Consider the following 21,986-nt stretch of genomic DNA (forward strand, 5'->3'; position numbering starts at 1 on the left):
TTTAATAATTACTCGAGATCGTAAAACGAAAGTTGCTAAAAAAAAAAATATATATCTTAATTTTTATGGAGGCTGGAAAAGTTGATCGCGCGCAGCCGAAACAATTCCGTCCGGCGTCGCGCGAGGCGATTGCGAATGAGAACATCGGCGGCGATTGAAAAAAAGGAGGGTAAGAGGGGAGGGAAAGAAAAGAACTTCCTTCGAAAGTTTTAGGAATGAAAGGCCGAAGGATTCGAAAGGAATTCGAGTGTCGACCGACACGTTGGTACACGCTGGTTCCAGGCAACGGCCAATCCGCAATTTTGTTCCCACAGTCGTCGGGAGAGACGCGGATTCCGCTGGAGATTCTCTTTACTGGTCCCGCGGAGAACGGCCGGAGGAGGGAATGATCGAGGAAGCGAAATGTGACGAAGGGAAGCGAGAGGACGGGGGCAAGGTGGTGCGCTTTCGGGGGCTTTAAAACATGCCAAAACGCCGATAATTCGACGGTGTGGTCTCGAATGTCAGCCTATATGTTAGCCTTTCCCACGAGCGGCCGCGACGACGAGCCCCAGGTCCCGCCAAAAGGGATTCCAGCCATTCCTATAACCCGGCGACGACGTGGACGACGGCGACGACGACGATCCGGCAGAATGGACCACCTTCAACCCGTGCGATCGCAAAAACAATAAATTAGTTGATTTACGTCGACGTTTTTTTGGATCGGTAATCATCTCGGAGCAGTCGATCAACTTGCGAGGTGATTGATGGAAAATTTAAAAGCAAAGAATTTTTTTTTTTTTTTTTTTATTCATGAGAATATCGTCCTCCCGTCGCCGCTGTACTTTAATGAAATAAGTTGCGATATTAAATTATTTATTATTTAACACTGTATTTTATTATGAGCGCATAGCATTTAATTAACTGTGTTACGAAAGTAAAAGAAGCAGATGGAAAAATGCGCCGATACCTTAGACTTTCATAAGCAATAATGATCCGTTCGTGAGGGGCTCTGTACGCGTATCAGCGGCCGCATCCGACTTACGTTACGTGAATACGAAATGCACAGCACGGGAATGACAATCGAGTGCCTCCGCGTGCGGAGTTGGCTCGTGAAGAGGAACCCATCAGGATGCCACGCGCGTGTGTTCGTGCACGACACGCCGCGTGTCGTTCCGCCCGCCTGGTTGCCCCGATTTTATCGTCCCGGGGGCTCTTATAACCTCTAAATGTTTTCGTCGCCTCTATCAGATCGCGGCGCCGGGGACAGGGATCGCTCTTTTCTTCGCCGGCGAGGGAGCGATGCGAAAGATTCAAATGACGATAGAGAAGCGCAAAGGAACGTAGGCAAAAAGTGTCGATGACACAACGGCGCACTTTACATTCAATTAGCTTGTGCCGCCGTCGCGTTTTACAATGGGTCCGGTCAATAAATTAAAAAAGCAAGGTAATTTTCTTCGAGGACGCGTCCCTAGGACTCAAAGGAAACGATGACAATCTCTTTTTAAATTTAAATGAGAGGATCTCCGCGCGAAAGCTTCCTTCGGAAGGCTCCGAAAGATGCGGCACGCGAAATCGGCACGCTTTAACTTTATTCGAATTTCCCAGGGGTTCATTCAAAAGCCGCGGAGTAGTCGCTTTTAACGACATGTCGTATTTATCCGCGACTCTCCGCCCTCCCAGACGTCCGTTCCATTAAGCCGACGCATCTACCAAGCACCTCGGCGTGATCGTCGGGATCCAGGATCGCATTCCCTGAGCTGAAACGAACCGCACGCGTGACGGTATGCGTAATAATAGTAAAACTGAATGAATCCACCTCAGTCGCCTCCAGGACGCGCTCGTGCTTTTCGAGAATGCGAGGATGGTGGCCGGGAGAGAAAGAAAGAGAGAGAGAAAGAGAGTGAGAGAGGAGGCGAAGGGAAAGGGCTGGCTGCCGCTCAACGTCGAGCTGGCCCGGGGTAAAAACCCGAACTCACGAGGGCGGGGAAGAGAAGGGCTCGAGAGGCTGCTGGTGTCCGCTGCTCCGGGTGGGGGACTGAGGGGGTGGGTGGGTCAGGTAAGATCAAAGGGACCGCCGTGAGAAGTGGTCCGGCTGCCCGAGATTCTTGTCTGCCGGGACGCTGGTAGTCCCTCTCTTTCGCTCGCAAGAATTTGTTTTACTATCGTGGTATCCTATCCACCTGAGTTCACCATCTCCGTGCGTGGATCTCAATGTGACGGGCAATCCAAGAATTCGATAGCGGAAGCTGATTGGCTATTACGTAATGACATAAGCGCCCGATTGTTGCATAAATCGTAGTCGATAGCTTGATTTAATCTTTACTTACTTGACGTAACTTTCAAGGGGCTTTGGGCACATTGCAAAATTGTTACGACGTTTTGAATTAATATTAAAAAAATAATTTTTCTTTTTTGCACGCGCACAGATCTTAAAAGTAATATTTATTTGCGGGCATGAAGAGCAGATGAAAGAACTGGTGAATGATAAAGAAAGAGAGATATGCACGAGGAGAAGAAAGAACGGAAGACGGAGCATGTGGAAAAAAAGGTGAAAAGGGGGCGGGCGAAGGGGAGAGAAAGCCGGTAGGTCGGCGGTGGAGTGTTGGTACCATTAGCGCGGATGCCTGTTCGTATGCGGTCAGGGTCCTTTTATCCCGCGCGGAGATTCCTGCGGGATTCCTGCGTTCGTTATCATCGCGTGCAGCATTCGGTGGAAGGCTGAGATGCAGGAAGAAAGAACGCGATGAGAAAAAGGAGGGAAGAGCGAGAAGGGTGAGACGGGACCGAGGGGGGGTGAGAGCGAGAAGAAGGGAAGGATGAGGAGAGCCGAACCAGTCCTCTTCGGGGCATGAGCCTCCCACGACATTCACTCGGCGCAGGAATTATGAAGTCGTCCAGTTGGGGAACCAGTTGGCTATATTTCGCGGGGAGTACGTCGACGCCGGCGCGCATCGTGTAATGGGAAAATATTGAATAGTCCTGCGACACGGGACGGCGCGTCGACCGTGGGGCCGAAGTTCGAGGGATTGCTCGTACATTTCATCCGCGGACATCCGCTATCGAGATCCTAGCGCTCGAATGGAGACCCAGCCTTTGCGAGAGCTTTGATCTCGGCAAAATCAACCTGTCACTCCTTCGAACGCACGTCGCGATTTAAAAAGAAAAAATTCATAAATTATTTCATTAAAAAGATAACGTTAATTTATTGTTTTAATTTTAATAAGCAAATAATAAAATTCTAATTATATTGTAATTTCATAGCGTCTTCTTCGTTAATATGTAGAACGAGGATAAAGTGGGATTTAAAAATAACGTAACAAAGAGCTTTAATTTCGTTATTTATTTCATTTTCTTATATGTTTATTTGTATAAATTACGAGCATTATTAATATATCTAGTATGCACAACGTTGGAATTACCTTATTTACTGGGATTTTTTTTTCTTTTTTTTTCGCATTCGAAGAGTAATTCTATTTAGCATTTGTAAAGGATATTTTTAAACCCGCGGGATTCTCGATATCCCGGTACGCAATGAAAGGGGATTAGAAAAAGAGAAGAAAGATATATGTAAAAGATATAAAAATAATTTACCACTCCCGACGGTGGAGGCCGTGTCTTCGTCGCGCGTATAAAAATCTACCTGTATTTACAATAGTTTCTTACGAAGATATATATATATATTGACCACCGACTGGCTCGTATTACTGCAAAATACATCGCTATAATTTATTTATATACAAGTATGCGATCTGTATACGAGATTGTCCGTTTTCCCCGGGGGAGCGAGTGCCTAGGGTGCGAAAAAAAAAAGGGAGGCACCGTTTAAATAAATAATCCTTTCGCGAGACCGCGACGCTCGCGTTTGTCGTCAATAAACGTCACTTTTAACCGAAGGCCTCGCACGGAGGAGAATAAAATAATTGAAGGCTTCCTTATAACATCGGCTTATCTATCGCGAGTAATAATCCTCTAGCGAAGAAGGCGAGCACTAATCCCATTTTGATTAATGCACGCAGAGACGCGAGGAATCGAGCTCGAAATGTTACCAGTGGGGAGAGACGATATTTCCTTCCGCCGAGATACATTTCGCGTCTCCGATCGGATGAGAAATGCCCCGCAGCGGCAGCCTTAAATTATTTTCCTCTAGTACATGACATCGTCGCAGCTGAGACGTCGGAGCCTTTATTGTGGGGCAGGGGGGAAGGGGGGTTCGGTCCGATCCTCGTCGGTGAACAGCGATCAAGCGTGCCCGGTGCGACGGTGGGCATTTACACCGGTGTTTTACGCCGCTTTCGCGCGTCCCGCACTCGTTTCTAATGTTAAAGCCTTAAAAATCTACGATCGCACGAACGCTTCTCACCAACTCAGTCTTTAATACGCGCGCGACGCGACGTAATAAATATGTGTGATTCCGTTCGTATCGCGTAATACTGGAGACGAGGAGATACCGCGGGATCACGCGGGGACTCCACGACAGCTTCGAGCCCGTCCGGCGAAACTCGCGGCAGTCTCTCGCAGAAGCAAGTCGCCGATTGTTCACGAAAGAGACGACCAGAGTCCTCTGAGTTTAATAAAAAAAAAAGAAAAAAAAAAAAAGAAGAAAGAAAAGGATTGGTCTCGTCCATCGAGTGTCTCGACGTACCGTTACACCCAGGATTAATCTCGGAAGCAAAGCAAGCTCGAACTTGAGTTCGTTTTAACTCTGCCTCCGAAAATCGAGGGTCGCCTCGGAAATTAATCAAGATTCCGGAATATCTTGCGATCGAACTCTCTCTTCACAGGCACGTGTGTATCGTCTTTTTCGTCCTGCAGAGCTGGCACTTGACCTCGCAGCACCAGTGGAAGGTGCAGGAGCACCTCTCGATCACCGTCACCTCCTGAGTCTTGTGGCCTCTACCGCAGCACATCAGGTCGCACCCGTCGACGCCGATGCTCGTGTCGTTGCACTGCCGGCCGTGAGTGCCCAAAATGCCGAGCCTCGGATTCTTTTCGCAGAACGGCGGCGACGGTTCCACGTAGACGAGATCTTTCTGCCCGGGCGGCTTGTGCTCCGGATTGAACGGCTTTAGCTGGAAGTTGTACCGATGCCGGCGTCCGAGGCCGTCGCGGTGCTGGTGCACGGAGTTGCTCGCCGAGTTGCTGGTGATGGCGTTATTAACGCGCGCGCGTTCCGAATTACTGACCATTACCCGGGAAGCCCCGTCAAAGCGATCCTTCAGGTTGTCGCCGACCACGCGGAAGTTCGGCAGCCGCATCCAGCAGGTCTTCACCGTGCACGAGCCGGACATACCGTGGCACTTACATTCCTGACGCATCTCCGAAGTCACGTGCTGTAAACGAGTAAGGCCAAGTTCTGTAATTCTTCTCGCAAATTAAATTAATAATATTCGCGAACGCTTTCATATTTTTCTCTTCGTATAAGATAATTTAAATTATTAATTTTTATTATATTATTATATAATAATATTAAATAATTAAAAATATAGTAATATTAAATAATTAAAAAATAAAAAAGATATAATAATATTAAAATAATTAAGAGAAAAAGAAAAAAAAAAGAAATTAAAAGAGCGCTTACCGCTCTGCCGGCTTCGTTATTGTGCAGATTCATCTTTTCGCGGAGATTCCGGCCACGCTCGCCGGTGTCGACGAAATCGCGGGAGAACTTGAAGCCGTATCCAATGTTGTCCGAGCAGCCACCCCATTCCCAATCTCGTACGGCGGACGATACGCGCGATTGGTGGGTGTAATCGCAAGAGCACGACTGAATGCTTCCCTCGCTGCATGCCCTCGCAATGCTGTGGGTCACCGCCGCGCTCGTGATGGCGTAGATGAAAGCGGTCTCTCGGCAACCTGCAAGAAGATCATCGGAAACTTTACGCGTGCGGGAAAAACTCCCCGTTCAACGTAGACCGAAGTGTCGTTCTACTCAAGTCAAGTACTGTAGCACGTACGCATATAATTCTTTAAGCATATAGCGCTTTAAATATTATACTTTGAAGACTTTCGTTTTATTTTACAACGTGATATTTTTAAACGGACATACGATAGACTTTTGAGAGAATATTAATTTCCGTCTGTATGGATATTACTATTTTTGTGCTCGCCGAGAGTGTTGACAAAACTTTCACGGTGCTGGTCGCGTAGGAGGTGAATGGTGACGTCAAGCAACATCTCAATCCTCCGCGAGAGACTACCTGCGCGAGAACTCCTCGCAGGTGGAAGCGAGGGAGAACAGGAGTGCTCGTAAGAGAGAACGACAAGAAGAACGACGGGAAAAGAGATGAAGGAGGGGAAAGAAAGAGCGAGAGGCGAAAGACGGTACGTGACCTTAACCCTGAACTGACCTGAAGCACCTCGACCTTATCTGCATAAGGTGCAGGTGCGTGCCGGCTCCTTTTGTGTCGGTGAAGATATCGCGCGAGAAAAGAGCAGACGAAACAATTTCATAAATTGCGAGCTCGCACCATCAAGAGACAGTGTTACATTGTCCCATTAGTGAAAATATATTACACGGTGCTTTACATTTTAAAATTAAATCTCAACTTAAATATTTAAATTAATTTCCTGTATCTTTAAATACTTTTTTTTTAAATATAATTAAAATAAAAATGTAGTAACGCGCTTAAAAGAAGAGGAAAGTATACATAGATTTTAGTTTAGATATAAGATTGTATTAGTTAAAAAAATTTTTTTTTTTAACTTGTAACTATTTAATATGTTAACGAATTAATGACGAGCTCAACTCTTCGGATTGATTAAACATTAATGGGAAACTTACTTCGGTCGATTAAACGCGCGTGCGTATCGAAACGATAGAATCCGAAAAATTGAACAAGAATAAAATGTTAAACTATTCAACCGCGGACTAGGGCGAGTGCGATGATAAACGGATCATCCACAACGAACCGTTCTCGGCCCGAAATTCTAAATTCGTTACGAGTCTTTTACATTACGTTACGTTACGACATAGTGACATCTTAAGCTCCCTTTTTTTTCTTCTTTCTTTTTTTTTAAACCAGTAGTGAGCGTTGAGAATAGATAGAACGAGGTCGAGACAAAATCCGGGAAGAAAGGGAAGAAGAAAAGAAATGGGGCTACGATTTTTCCTTAATCTTAACGTTGGCGGAAGCGAGTGAGATGAAAACGCCGAAGAAAAGCAGAAAGATTTATGCCGTTACACGACCCATTGTCACGGTGAATTCTCGCACCGTTTCCTCTCTTACCCGAAATTCGATCGGTTCCAGATATTATTTATCAGAATGTCAGACTACCATGACTGAACGGATTACACCGTTCGTAATTGCATTGCCTTCTAGACGAGGCACCTTCAATTCGAAGACTAACAACGAAAGCATGAAAGTGTCACAAATTCGTTTAACAGGGATAGGCATGAAGTCTGAGGGGGTTGAATCGTCAGCTTGTTGAGCAGACAGAAAGAAATATTGCTACGTGCTATAACATAACAATCGCTAAATTTTTGGCGATTTTGCTCAGGCGAAACTATTCGGTTTAAAGAATTTCTTGCTGCCACTGGAGATGCACGAAACGCGATATTTCTTTCTCTGCAGTTATTTTTTTGTTTTTTTTTTTTACATGTTTTTCTTGCCCTCGAGGAGAATAAATTCACATTGATTTGTATTTTAATATATATCCGTATTAAATGAGAAACAGACGAGAAAAGAAGAGAAAGTAAAAATCTCTTGGGTAGCAAAAATAGATTAATCACTGGGTTCTCTACTTTCTTCTTTTTATTGTTACGAAGAGTTGTAATACGCTGCGTAATACTTGTTTATACGCGTCTTCCGCGCGATAGGAACACGGTTAATTGCTCGCGGCGAATGCCCTCGATGAACTCATTGCTTCGTCATGGATTTCATAATTCGTGGAAACCGATTCGTTCGATTTTTCTTGGTTTTTACGTGTTTTATGATTTGCAAACAATCGCTCTGCGATAAGCGAAGTCGCGCTCTTATATCCTCGCGGTGCGGAAATAATGCCGTTATCGGCACGTGTGCGAGATTGTAACAAAAAGAAGAGGTAATGGTAGAAAAGAATAAATAAAATAGAAAAAGAAAAAATCAAATAAAATAAGAAAAAGAATAAAAAATAAAAATGAACGAGAAAAAGAATCCGACGAAGAGATCCGGCGCGAGGAATGTTCGGCCGATGAAACAAGAAACGCGACTTTCGATAATCCCGGTGCCGCGATTGTTTGCCCCGCGACGACGTGAGTACGCCGTTTTAGCTTGTTCCGCGTACGATAAATAGTTCGACGGCGGTTTTATCGACTCGTTCAAATAGTATGAGCAAGTTGGAGGCGCAGCTAGAGTGTGCCTGCAGGGTAAACACGCGCGCGCACACCGATGGGAAGTTCCTCGGCCGGCGCGTCTTGGTTCGTAACCCGATGATGACCTTGCGGTATTAGGGACAATGGGGGAGGACCTGGAATGCGGCCCCAGAAATTGGTGTACCACCTTCGAAAAGTCTTTTCGTAAATGAGTTATTTATAAAAGATGTAAATGACAAGGCGCGAGTCTTATTGCGAGGCGTTGAATTAACGGAGCGGGGACGTACGGCTTGGCCTTCCCGATGTCAAGTCTCGATGAAGTAAGCCGCGGTGCCTCGACGACCGCCGTCGTTTTTCGAGATTGTCCTAAGCGGCATCGTCGCGCATCTTTACGAGAGACATTTGCGTCTCGGCTGAAATTCCACGGAGATAAAATCGTTAGGAATTATTGCTACTGTCGCGGTCCGAGTACCTGTCAGGAGACAGAACGAGTTATGATGTAACCCACCTACGCGTGGAATCTAAAACGACGTACTGGCGACGGTGGTCCCTCTTCCTCCCCCTCCCCCTCCCTCTCCCCGACGACGATATCGGCGACGTGATGATTTATGTAGATGTGCCGTAATACAGTCATTAGACACGAGATGATGGCCCGCGATGTCAAGCGATAGGCTGCGCGTAAAACCGCTTACAATGATTCATTATGAACGTTATAATGAACGGAAAGATGAATTTATTACTTGCGCTGAGACAGGGATTGCCGTTTCAGCGATTCGAGATGTCAATGTAAAGAAAAATGCATGTTTAAGAGACTGGCTATAAAAACGACGCAGAGAAAATTAAGTTGTTTATTTCAAAACGTTGCCGTATATATAAATTAACAAGAAAAAAAAAAGAAAAAAAACTTGCTAATGCAGTATGTCTTCGAAACGTAACAAAATTGTCATCGCGCGTCCGAGAGAGCTTTATTTTAGAAATTGTATTTCATCTCTAAAAATAATCGCGAACTATGTCCCCCGATACGCGCCGGCCAAGTATCTCCGGCGGCCGTATGAATGATTCGCGACAACAACTCGGCGTGGCTCGAAAATAAGAAAGGCGAAGGAAAGCGAAGAACAGTCCCGAGGAACTCGAAGACCGCGGAATAACACGGCGCGCCATATAAACCCGCGGGAACGAGAGCGGGGCCCCCGTGGAAGCAAACAAGATGTAAAAATCACGCGAGGCCCATTGGCTCGCGGCTCACGTTTTCGCAAGAAACCGTGGCGTGCCGTCGACACATGTAGCCCATCATAGGCCGCGATTTATGGCCGTGGCAAAAAGCGCCTGATGTCGCCGTATAAGACGCGTCCTGCACCGCTACGCGCACCGGGACAGATATTGATTGAATTTATCCCGCGAACGGGCTGATTAACGTCGATATCGCGGCGAAAATATTCGAGACGCGTCGCGATCTCGCGCCGCCTGGATTCGCGATGGCGATAAGATTACGGACGTTCGTCAATATTAACCGAAGATTAAAAATACTTGCGCAATTAAGCGCTGAGCGACCTCATTAATCCGTTGCCAAAAAAAAAAAAAGAAAAAGAAAGAAAAAAAAAAGACGAACGACTCTGACTTTAGGATTGTTCATTGTGCAATCTCCGGAATAAAGTAATCAGTTGGCAAAAATGAAATTTGCTACGGATTTCCGCTCCGTATCGTGTCAAGTCCTTTGTGGCTCTTCTTTTTCTCGTGCCTTACAATTTGCCTTCTGTTGGAACGCGTGCTATAATAGAATCACGAAGGCGAAATGCAAACCGCCGCGGAGCTGCAACGTCATTTCGTGGGATAGGGTACAGGCCCGTGACTAATCGCGAACTTCTTTCGCTGATTGGTGGCTTTATTGATAAAGCATGGCCGGGGTGAAAGATGATTATTTGCATGTTATCTCCGCCGATCGGGATTGAAATCGCTCTTATATTTGTCGTTCCGCCGATCACGTAGAAAATTTTTATCATCTCGTATTATTTCGAAATTATTTCACCACGGCTTTATTTTTATATTCGCCGAGGCTCGAATTAACTCTCATACGGCGGACGAATCGCCGGAACGGCGCGGCTCTGTCCTCCTTTTTTTTTTTTCCTTTTTTTTCTCCTTTTTTTTTCTGCGACTCGAATGATTTCGCTTGTGATCGTCAAAAATAATCTGAGAGAAGAGGAGACAGTGTTATGCGCCCGATGCGGCAGTCTTTGCAGTTTACCGAGCAATTAGGCTGCGTCGCTTGCTTTTGCGGACCACGGTGTGTGCCGAAGTGGAGGCAAACGGTGGTACGAGAGAAAGCCACGAGAGAAAGGAGCAGAGGAGTACCCGGGAGAAGAACCGAGATGGTGAACGGCGGGAAGGCAAGGGTACCAATGCGGTAGGTGGCTCTTGGCGGCGAAATGATTACAGGCCGCGAACGCACTCACTACCAGCTATAATATCGAGTACAAACGCAGCCAAAAGTATCGAGTCGGAGCCCTCCGAAAAATCCTCTTCGCGACTCGCCGGGCTCGGAGGGGAACGAAGAGAAGGTGAAGGAATTAATACCGCCCGCTCTCTCGCCACACGCGACGATTACGTATTATTTAAATTTAAATGCCGTATATTCAGCTGTCTCGTATTACCTGTCGACAAAAGTCTCTCGCATCGTATACATATTAATCGACGCCGCGATTTTTATCGAATCGCTAATTGTGCGCGTTTCCACACTCTGACACGTGAATACATTAAGACCATGTCTCGCTCGCGTGTTTATTAGAAATTCCACTCGCGGATTGACAACTCGTTCTGTACTTAATAATATATTCACGCGAGAGAGGATTAACGTCCATATAGAGTACCGTATGTTCTCTAACTTAGTACTTGAATTTCTTAATTAGTGGCTCGAAATGTATATGAATTTTTTTTTTTTTTTTTGTCCCTGGCAACAAGTGGCTCAGAGTGAAGCATGGATTTCTGCGTGACTTTCCGTTTTTTTGTAGCAATATATATGCATATTTGCAGCCTCGCACGCAACGGACCCAACGATATTAACGCGACGCCAATAGACTGGTGTTATCCGGCTCGGAGATCTACACGTCGCCATTATTACTTTCGCGGTTTGCGTTTCCAACGTGACGGCTTAAATACGACGGTAATCCGGAAACGGCCGTTTAAGCCGATGTTCGACTGCAGAATTCTTTCCGGAGTCCCCGCGCTTTGATCTCCTTATTCTCGAATGCAACAAGTACGAGGACGCATTACCGGTAGTTGATAGCGATCTGGTGTTTCCCTTACGCCAGCACGGCGAAGATCACATCTCGAGAGGATCGAGGACAAAGAAGATACGAGAAGCGAGAGCGGCGGTGAGAAGAGCGGAGGAAACTGGTCCGCGCTCACACAGGGCGATGAAGAGGAAAGGTGAAAGGTCGAGGGCCGTCTCGTGGAAGCTGCAAACGATCCTGCAGATTGTTACGGAAAAAAAAAAGGTATGAACCGAAATATAGTAGCGATCTATTACTAAAAGTTATCACGTTTAAGTTGCAAAAAAATTTTTTTTGTAAAAAAGAAATCGTATATATGATTAAAGAAAGATTAAAAAATGATTAAAAAAAGAAATAAAAGAAAGTTATTTTCAAAAATTATCTTCTTTAATTCGCGCGAATATACGCAACACCGGCGAACGCAGCTACGACAGGTTATTCGTGTGCATCAAATTAATATTTCTCACAATGGCCATTTAATCCTGACAGGAGGAACATTACGATCGATCTTTAAAACCGCGTGACGCGCTTTTGTATCTCACGATTCATACGTAATCATTTTCTATCCCGCTCTGACAGAACAATGTATCATAGAAGTGCGAAGCGAATGTAAAAATGGATTCCCGTCCCCACCGGCGTTATTATCCGTGAGTGGCTTTCTCGCGGCTTGATTAACACGTCAAGCGTTATGGATGCCACATGGCGCTCTCACTTTTTCGTTTACAGGTGTCATATAAATGCCGCATGTTACCGTGACGCCCGTTCAATTTACGGAATTTTTAATAACCGCCGCGCCGCGTCTTTATCCCTTAACGGCAGCAAAGTACAGTAATAACACGCGAGAAGTGTATAACTCTTCGAATAATACCTTTGACGCGTATGCAAAGGAGCGCATTAATACGTTGAATTAAGTACGCTGAATATCATATCAGCTCTTTTACGAATGGTTTCATAAAATGTGGACTTCATAAATTTCACGACGCGCGGTAATAACCCGTCAGAAAGAAATGCTAAGAAAAAAAAAAAAAAAAAAGAAAGAAAGAGAGTACAAATTTGCGATGTCGTCTATAAAAGTAATTCCGATGTAACTTCGAATCGAACACAGTTAATCATTTTTCGGTTTGTCGATACGCAACAAATGTGCGTAGTAACAGCTAGCGAATTACAATCGGAGGGTGAATGAATAATAGGGGGCCAAGTGTTGTATACGGAAGATACGAGTCTATCTGCGACTATAGACACCGGTGTTAGTCGCAGGCGAGCTAGAGGGAACATCTCGTATTAACCGCCAATGCGTGTCACCCCATCGCGACGGTACGATCTCTTTTTCGCATCTCGTGTTGCAATGTTACAACGAAACGTGTCCTGGGCGTCGAGGCGGGCGTGTTACAGGCTCGTGAAAATAACGCGCTGCTCTCTCGCTCTCTACCCCTTTTTTTTCCCTCTGCTCCTCTCTCTCTTTACGCCGTGTACTTCTTTTAGTTTTACTAAGTGGCCATATGGGGACATTCGACATAATGGGGTGGTAGCGGCTCGAGCGAAAAAGCTCGGCTTACAATCGCCTCGACGAGATCTAAAAGAGCCGCAGGGGAGCCAAAACTGGTACGAGAAGGTCCATTATCAGGTTGCAAAACATACATCTGGTCGGTGAGGGCACGTGCCCGGAGCCCTCGGACGAAGGGCACGCCTCCTAAAGCCCCCCCTCCCTCCCCTCCCCTCTGTTCCTGTCGTCTCTTCTCTCCTCAATCGCGGCACCGTCGTACCCTCGTCCTTCTAACCCCACGACGACTTGAAGCCTTCGCGCTCTATGCACTCGATCTATGCGATCGTTCGTATTCGAACGAGGTGTTAATGCGCCTTGTCGAAAGCACCGCGGGTGTCCGATCACGGCCTTTAAATAGAACTCATTTATATTCCCAGCGAATACAATTATTTATTACGATGTGTTTTAACACTTCGTGCGGGAAATTTGTTAGCTAGAACTAATCGGTATCGCGGAAACAGCAGCGACAATGAATTTGTTTCAGTCTAGCACGACAATTTTTTAAAAATAGGTGATGTTTTTAAATCGGTCCTAATATTCGTCGAAAAATCCACGGTTTATCTCGAAGCTGTTCGTTCGGCGATGACGCATTACGATGACGGCCTTATTACTTAATCTACCGAGTGTTACGAGTCATCTTGAGCCTGTGTTGGCTTAAGCAAATCGACAGATTTGTCACTTGTGATCTTAATGGCTTTAAGTGATTGGACTTCTCTCTCTCTCTCTCTCTCTTTCGTTCCTTATTTCTTTCGCTGAAACTTGTTTCCAGTGAATCCCTATCACTAGATATCACGGTACAACGGATCGCCTTTCGAAACGCGGAATAAATGCATTTTTAAGTAGTTTATCTATCATTTTATTGCGACTTTAATTTCCGCGTGGGAGCGAGGAGAGCCGGCACGTGATTTCTTTCGCTTTTTTTTTTTTTTTTTAATATTTATTCTGATGAATTACACGCGTTTTTTATCACGAGAGTGGTTAATAGAATTAATTATTTGCCTCGTTGAATGCAAATGCATCAGGCAACGTGATCGACAAATTATTGTAGAATACTTTCGTATGATTAATTTTTTCCTGCGTATGCTACGTTGTATTCGATCGGCTTACCTTTGTCGACAATCTTGCCGAAGAGATTTTTCCCTCTAAAAAAATTTTTCGTCGAGCAATTCCACCGCCGGTTACGAAATTGATGCTGGCATTCGGCGATAGCTTGGTTCGCGCCCCTCGACACCGCCATCAGCACTCCTGGATTTTCTCTAGCGAGCCTCCTCTGCTTTCTTCTCAGAGTCGCGTAGACCGGTTCCATGTGTATGGAACCTGCTGACATCGGTAAAAAATTATTGGGTTCGCCCGCTTTTGCAATACCCCTAAAAAAAAACAAAAAAAATGACGCATTATTTTTCATACTTCGTCGTGTTTAACATAAAATGAAACTCGTAAGGTATTTATTTACAACAATGAATAAAAATAATAGAAGCAAAATTATGAAAGAACGTTTGCGCTCTAAAAAAAAAAAAAAAAAAAATTACGGGGATAACGAACGGGTCGAGGAAAAAAAAATTAAAAAATGTGGGAAGGATTTGTCGTCAAGAGTCGTCCCTCGTAATTTATTACAAAGGTATCCGCGGAAAACGGTCCCCGAGATGCTGGGCCGTTCGCGGAGGTCTACCGTTCATTTCGGACAATTCCTCGGAGCTAAAAGAAGGAAATCGATTCGGCTTACGTCGAGGGCTTCCTGCCAGACGCGGAGCGTTAAGGACGTGTTTTCAAACGGGGATTCGCGTTAATGAAGAGCCTTTGAGTAAAATTACTCCGGCGATGGCGCGGCGCTCCCTTCGTCCGGGGGGAGAGAGGAGAAGCGTAATCCCGATCGTATATCCTCGACACGAGCGTTAAAGCGTACATCGTATGTGCGCTTTCGTGAAATTATCAATTTATATGCAGCCGCGTTCGGCCGCGCTTAAAGCAAGCTCCGCCGCGCGGAGAGCTTAATGCAACGCGATCGCCGATAAATTCCCTTAATGAGCCCCCTGTGTGTTCGTTTTGGCGAGCGCCGTGCGCGTCGTTATCGTACGTGTCGCGTATTACATGGCCATCGTAATGTAACGCACTAGGTATCGAGCCATATCGCGCGAATAAATTTTAATTACGCGGCAATTCCGCGAACGATAATGCGCACCGTCATTCGCCGCGATTGCGTTTGTCCTACCCGGCGCACAGGTGCGACAGGTGCGATCGATCCGGAAAGAGGGAGGGCCACTTTCAACTTTTACTAAACAGCTTTAATTCCGATATTCAGCGGTTATTTGCGGACACTGCGTATCTCGTACGTTTTATATGTCGACGTGTATTAAATTTTCTTCAATTATTGCTTAATTTCGAAATACGACTGTGTATTTAAAGACTTCGCACAGCTCCTCCGATCGCCGCGCTTACTTATTTATCATTCTTAATGTTGAGAGGAATTCAATTTTTAGTTTGTAAAGCGAGGTGCGCTTTATTTCGTTGAAAAATTTTGAGCACACGATACTCTGTCTTTAATTTGCTTTTTCAAAGACGGCGGATTTGGATTTTATATATATATATATATTTTTTTTTTTAATTTACTGTTTTATATCGGAATAAGGATGGACGCTTTTAAATATTGATATTATATTTCTTTCAGCGCGAGATTAAATGATCGCATTTGTTAAGAATCGCTCGCGAAACGCTTGAAACGATGTGTAACTTATGAGCGTTTAAGCGTGCGAATTAAACAACAGTCGTCACCGCGAAACGCCAATTTCGGTCGCAAAAAAGTGCGCTTTTAGGAGAGAAAGAACGGGCAGTGCGAAAGAGAGGAGCGGTGAAGGTGGATTAGCACGAAAGACGAAACTGGTTCAGCAGTTTCGATCAACGGTAGCTCGCCGTGTGTATATAATGCACGTACAGGGTGTATCGGTGTCTACGGGATTACCTGGGAATCTGCCGATTTTCAATGCATTCGATTTGTAAGGCGTTCCGAAATCGTGCAGCGTCAATTATTTGCGGCGGATAAATTAATAGATAACGCACGCGTACGATTTTCAACCGGTACGTTTGCCCGTCGCGGTACGGAGAGAGCTCGCTTTTCGATACACCCTGTATGTATATAAATCAAGCTGCCGCGCGAGTCCAGCCTGTGAAAGAATTCGCGTCTCGATCGATCGAGCATCGCGCAGAAAAACGTTTAAATGCGTTCACGGTGCGCCCTTCGTGGGAAGAGGGACGTGAGGGTCCCTCAAAGAAACGCTGGACCCGCGCAAAATGCATACTGATCAACCGGGCGGTAAGAAACGAATAGCCCGGGGCTCGAACCACGAAATAATCACCGTGGCCGCATTGAAGTTCGCAATCGAGAGTGACTTTATACACATACGCGGCTCGCACGACATTAGTTTTACAATCGTATCCGCATTCTTATCGGGATGGCTGTCGGCGCGCCGACAGGGTGCCCGAAACAAAAATATACGATCGGCGATATTTAAAAGACGGCGCGAACGTGGCGTAATAAAATATTGACGCGACACGAGTGTCATAAGCACCTCTCGCGGGATCAACTCCAATTTAAACAGAATCGTAAACGTGTCCAGCTTGACGGCGCGAGGAAGCGTCAAGACGCCGTCGGGTATTTATTGTTCTTCGAGAAGCGAGACCAGGCGGTAGACGCTTCGCGCGACCTTTATTTGAAATAGCTGGCGCGTTCTAGGATCGGATCATTCGTCGTATGGCATAATAAACAGGTAATCACTGTCGCCGCGGCTCCGTCGACGCCCCGTGGTCGCCGGGCCGGAAATTGCGGGCCTGACAGAAACCGGGCCTTCGTGGCGGCCACCGGTGAAATAACTGTTACCCATCCGCCACCGAGATCTCTTCTCTCATTGACACCCACGAGTGGGCTAAACAAACTGACGTTCGAGACGCGCGAGGTGGCAAACACGTGGCTCGATAAAAGAAGACGCTAGTACCGCGATATAGAGTTGGAAATAGGTGCGATGCTCTGTCGGAGAAGCTTACTTTTTCCAGTTAAAATTAAAGAAAAATTTCGATTATTATAATATCCGTTGAAATCATAAATAATAATTATGAACATAATTAATATTAAAAAATTATTGGAGATGCGAGCTAATAAACGCGAGAAAGGAAAATCGAGAAAACGCAATGCCCCCGATCATTTTCCCGCGTCACTTTAGGGAACGAGACGTAAAAAACGACGGTGTCGCGGTGCGCGAGAATCTTTCTCGTTTCAGGAAGCGTGAACCCCAGGCGCTTGAACGGCGGAACGGTGTCCCCGGATGGGACAAGATCGTACGTCTTATCGAGCGTATTGCGCGAATAAAATAGGGTGTAATAAACATAGGATTCAATGGCGCGACGTGATCTTGGCGGGGCACCACCGCGGCACATCCGGAATGCACGCGGAACCCACATAGCGGGCCCTTCGATTCGTCACGCGGCGTATCCGCGAGCTCTCGCACGGGCCGACGCGACGTAATGCGTTCCGCGCTCAGGATCGTCGGCGGCGAAATACGATGCGCTCGCATATACGGTGCATTCAATAAGCGGTGTCCATAAATAAGCCGCGCCGCGGACCGGTTAGGATATATCTATTGCTTGTAATTTACGTCGGGCTTGAAAAGCTTCAGGGACGACTCTCCTCCATCTCCTCCACCTTCGTACACTTTCTACCGCCAGACGACGGCCGAGACGAAAATAATTTATCGCTCCGGGACGAGAGGGGCCGCGGGCGGGGAAGGGCGAAGGGCAATAACGATCCCTCTCCTCCCTCGACGTCACGCGCCCGTAGTGACAAAAGAGTATATTAAATTCGCGCCGTTATCGCGGAGCGTCCGCAGCGTATCGCGTACGTTTTAAATGACTCGCGTACTTTTGTGTTTGTCCATTCTTTTTTTCTCTTTTTTTTTTTTTTTAATCATAGAAATAAAAAAGATATTGATTATGAAAATAATAGTGGATCTATCCTCGCGCGATAAGCTCATTGAATCGAGAGATAAAAGTGTGCGAAGCTCATCTGACGTTTCGACGCGCAGGTGCCTTTAATTATCGCAAGGGAAATTTATAGCGACAGATAATTGTTTCGTTAGTGCTTGACCGGCAGAAATCAACGTGTCCTAGACTCGCGGCGTTTTTGCTCTGGTCCCGGGTCTAACAAGTGACACGCCTTTCCCCGCGTGTGTCAGCGTTTCTTTCCAGCTCCGCGTCGGAGCGATCCCGGCGTATGTCATCTCTGACGCGAGCCCCGTCCATATCCAGAACGACAGAGCGCCGTGAATCAGGCCGCGATATCATGAATCACGAACGGTGGAGACGTCGCGGTTACCGATCGCGGGGCCCGGCGATGTCTTTTTCATTCGGCCGACCGACTTCTCGTCTTTCACGTCGCCGGAAAGCCACGGCTGTCGCGGTCCGCGCACGCCTCGCTCTTGATCCCTCGTCCCTGAACCGCTCGCGTCAATAAATCGACCACACTTGAGACTACCGGTTCGCGATGAAAGCGATAGATATAATATTGTAGCGATCATTAGGCCTGCGATCGTGCGGCAAGATGCGAATTTAAAACGCGAAACGTGAATGATTAATAGTCGCGGACGTAGCTTGTAACATCCTGTTCGGCGTTTTATTTGTAGGGCACCGTAACGTGTTCTTTTCACCGACAAGAGCGCTTTGTGCCAGCAGCGTGGCGCAGAGGTGCGCTTGGATCGTTTCGTAAAGAATCTCTGTTTAAGGAATTTTATTTTAAAGCCTTGTAATTTAAAGCTCCCATTTAAGGATACTCTAAAAAGGGAAAGTTCGTGGTCCACGATAATACCGTGGAGCTTGTTATCGATAATTATTTGTACAATCTGTTCCCGCGGCGTGACGAAACGAACGCGTCTGGCGGTATACGTGATGGCATTCGATAAAAATCCCGCGGACACGCGAAGCTCGGGCGCGCCTTCGCGGTAACGAGGAAAAAGCACGTGAGACTTAATTAACGACGGTAAAAGTAATAATCTCTGCCGCGCTCGCGCTTTAAAAATCCGAAAAGTCGCCGTGCGCGCGAGAGCGCTTTATGTCGCTTTATGTGAGGTGTAATTATTGCCCGCGTCTACAATTAATCGTCACCATTAGCACCAGATGCGGCCACCCACGACGCACGATGACGTACGCTGGTTCGACTCCTTAGTCCGTCTTACCGAACGTCGCGTTGTACCTGACAATCGATGGTTTTCAACGTGTCGTATCCCGAACAGAAACGGGAAACTTTTGAGTTCCGCTTATTAAAGACGCTTTTTTCCTTTTTCCTTTTTTTTTTTTTTTTTCTTTTTTGCTCCCCGTCGTTCCAACATTTTCTAATAATGACGCTCCGAATGACTTGGCTCGCTTTAATAACTTCCAATTGAAATTAATCGTACAAGGACGTTGATCGAAACGCGAGAGGTTACACGCGATATGCGGCCGTAGACGAAAGAGAGCGGGCACGTTCGCATTTCCTTAATTGCTGGCAAACGATGCCATAACAACGTCACAATTCGCGCCGACTCGAGTGCCGCGCGGAACAATGCGCGGCCGCGTCGCTCTGATTAATTTAGCGGCGATAACAATCACCGGCGAATCGCCGCGCAAGCCCTCGCGCGAAAACCGAACGAGCCTACGACGTGATATATCGCCAGCGATTTGCGTTATAGGTGGATATTCGCGGCAGTTACCCCGCGATGTAGTTGCGCGAACGCGAGCGGCTCGATCGCGCGCGTTATTTATGGCCGGACTAATGAAGTTAGTCATTATCTAAGGCATATCGTGCATGCAAGAAACCGCGAATCGAAACGCAAAGTTAAAGTCATGATTAATGAATTAATAACGACATGGTGGACGAGAGACGCAAACAACGTTGCTCCCGCGATTAGCACGATAAATGCCGGAGCAGACAGGTGTTAATGCGTGCGCGCACGAGCGCACGGCGTAATAATTAATGCACGAAGGTCAATGCAATTGAAGCGCGGGATTGCATTTTAATTGGAAGAAGCTACGAGCGCGAGAAGCGTTATTGGTCACCGAGAGAACGTCTCTTCGCAATATGTGTTCCTTGCACGGTGCAGGCCTGCCGTTTAGCGAGTTCCTGGGAAATGTGTTACGCTAAACACGTACAGAAGAAAATAAAGATGCAAAGTAAAATGAGATATTTTAATTTCAAAGTGTATGATTTTTATTTATCTAAACTAAAAAAAAAGAAAAAAAAAAGAGTATCTTTATTTCCTTATGCATTTAATGGCTAAATTGATGCAAGCGTTTCCTTTTAATAAATTAATTGTTTAATAAAAAGTTAATTAATTAGTCGACAAAAGCGAAAGCGACCAGATAGGCGATAAAGTTTTTAATTTTCACGCCGGCTGAAACTGGTCGAAGATCAAGGGCAGGTGGAATTGATTCCATGCGATTTTTATTCCCGATGATTCAGCGATTGCAATAATGATCTTAATTAACGCTTGAATCGTTAGCTGTGGTGTCATCGTTTATATCCAAGAAAGAGTTTTTATTTTTTTTTTTCTTTTTTTTTTAAGAATGTCATTAATTGAGCCGCAGGAAAACGATCTCTTGTTATTTATCGAAAATATCAAAAGTTGCTTTTTTGCACGTGCAATTTGCACGCATTTCAATCAAAATTAAGCAAGTTATTCATTCACCATTAAATGCTATTATTAACTATAAGAAAAAGGAAAGAAAAAAGAGTAACTAATGTGATTTGAAAAGACGAGACTTTCTATTGAAGAAAAAAAAAAGAGACATGAATATTAGGTAGATCTTAATTTCTTCGTTAACAGTTATTTCAAGATGTCATCAGAGCAATTTCAACTTCATTATTCATGCATCAAACAACAAAAAATTACGAAAATCTCTACAGTAGAAAACATGCAAGGCTGATGTGTACTTTTTTTTTTTTTTTTCTTTTTTCCTCCATCTCGGAGTTCCTTCGATTAGTCAAGTCCATTCGATGACTTTGTCAACAGGTCTATTAACCGCTCGGTGCAACCATAATTTATTTCAAAAAGGTTCGCGCGCTAATGTCGGCGATAAAATATTTTACGACGCGGCGTATTTACAAGCGTGCGTTCGCGGAGGGAAAGAGAGAAAGACGACGTGGACGTGGACGAGGTAGGAATTCGACTGTACGCCGGAGGTAGTAGTAAAGTAAAATTCCAAACTCGCTCCCTGATACTCACCACCACGTGGATCCCCTGCCGCGATTCTTGTTCCTGGCGATCTCCTCCTGCGACGCGTGCACCGTCACCGAGAGCACGATCAGAAACGTCCAGAGCCTCATCTTTCGGCGTGCGTGTCTCGCCTGTCGCTCGTGGTCCCGGAATGTCGCGCAAATCCCGCTCTCGTCGCTTCTTATCTCCGATCTCGGGGCTAGCACCGTGCACCACCAACTATCACTGAACGAACATCTCGCGATACCCGCGTTCTCGATCCTTTCGTCGACCGCGAACTCGGATCCCTCTCGAATAGGCACTCACGGGGTCGTGTGCATGACCCCGACGCTAATCGCTTGATAAGATCGTCCTGGGATTTAAGCGCGGTCCTTCCGGGGTGTTTCGATAACGGTCACTGATCACTGCGTCACCCTCGTTTGAGTCCTGGAGTCGACGTCCGACGAACCGTATCGGAGCTGACCGGTGTTATCGAAGAGATGCAGCCGTCCCGTCTCTTCTTCTATTTCCCTTTCTCTCCGCGAGCACTTCCGCGCCGATTCGAAGACCTGTCTGCCGTTTAGCGCTAGGCCCGAGCGTTTTCTTGCGAGGCTTGTCAAAGTGCCCGTTAGATCCGGCAAACACCGTGACGTTTAGGATCCTGTTGCTGACTGTGACTGCTCCGGGACGTAAAC

The 21,986-nt window shown here is 46.1% G+C and overlaps 1 protein-coding gene across 1 annotated transcript; it reads right to left on the reverse strand.

The window, feature by feature from the left end:
• Nucleotides 1-4,631: 4,631 nt before the first annotated feature.
• Wg (Wnt family member 1 wingless) lies at nucleotides 4,632-21,586 on the reverse strand. The gene is made up of 4 exons (XM_070667870.1): nucleotides 21,322-21,586; nucleotides 14,189-14,448; nucleotides 5,561-5,835; nucleotides 4,632-5,312 (listed from the first exon to the last, which is right to left on the reverse strand). Exons 1-4 carry the CDS (start codon nucleotides 21,420-21,422, stop codon nucleotides 4,758-4,760), a joined length of 1,191 nt encoding a protein of 396 aa, XP_070523971.1. The 5' UTR covers nucleotides 21,423-21,586; the 3' UTR covers nucleotides 4,632-4,757.
• Nucleotides 21,587-21,986: the final 400 nt, after the last annotated feature.

The sequence above is a fragment of the Cardiocondyla obscurior genome, linkage group LG16 (assembly GCF_019399895.1).
Source record: "Cardiocondyla obscurior isolate alpha-2009 linkage group LG16, Cobs3.1, whole genome shotgun sequence".
Classification (NCBI taxonomy): domain Eukaryota; kingdom Metazoa; phylum Arthropoda; class Insecta; order Hymenoptera; family Formicidae; genus Cardiocondyla; species Cardiocondyla obscurior.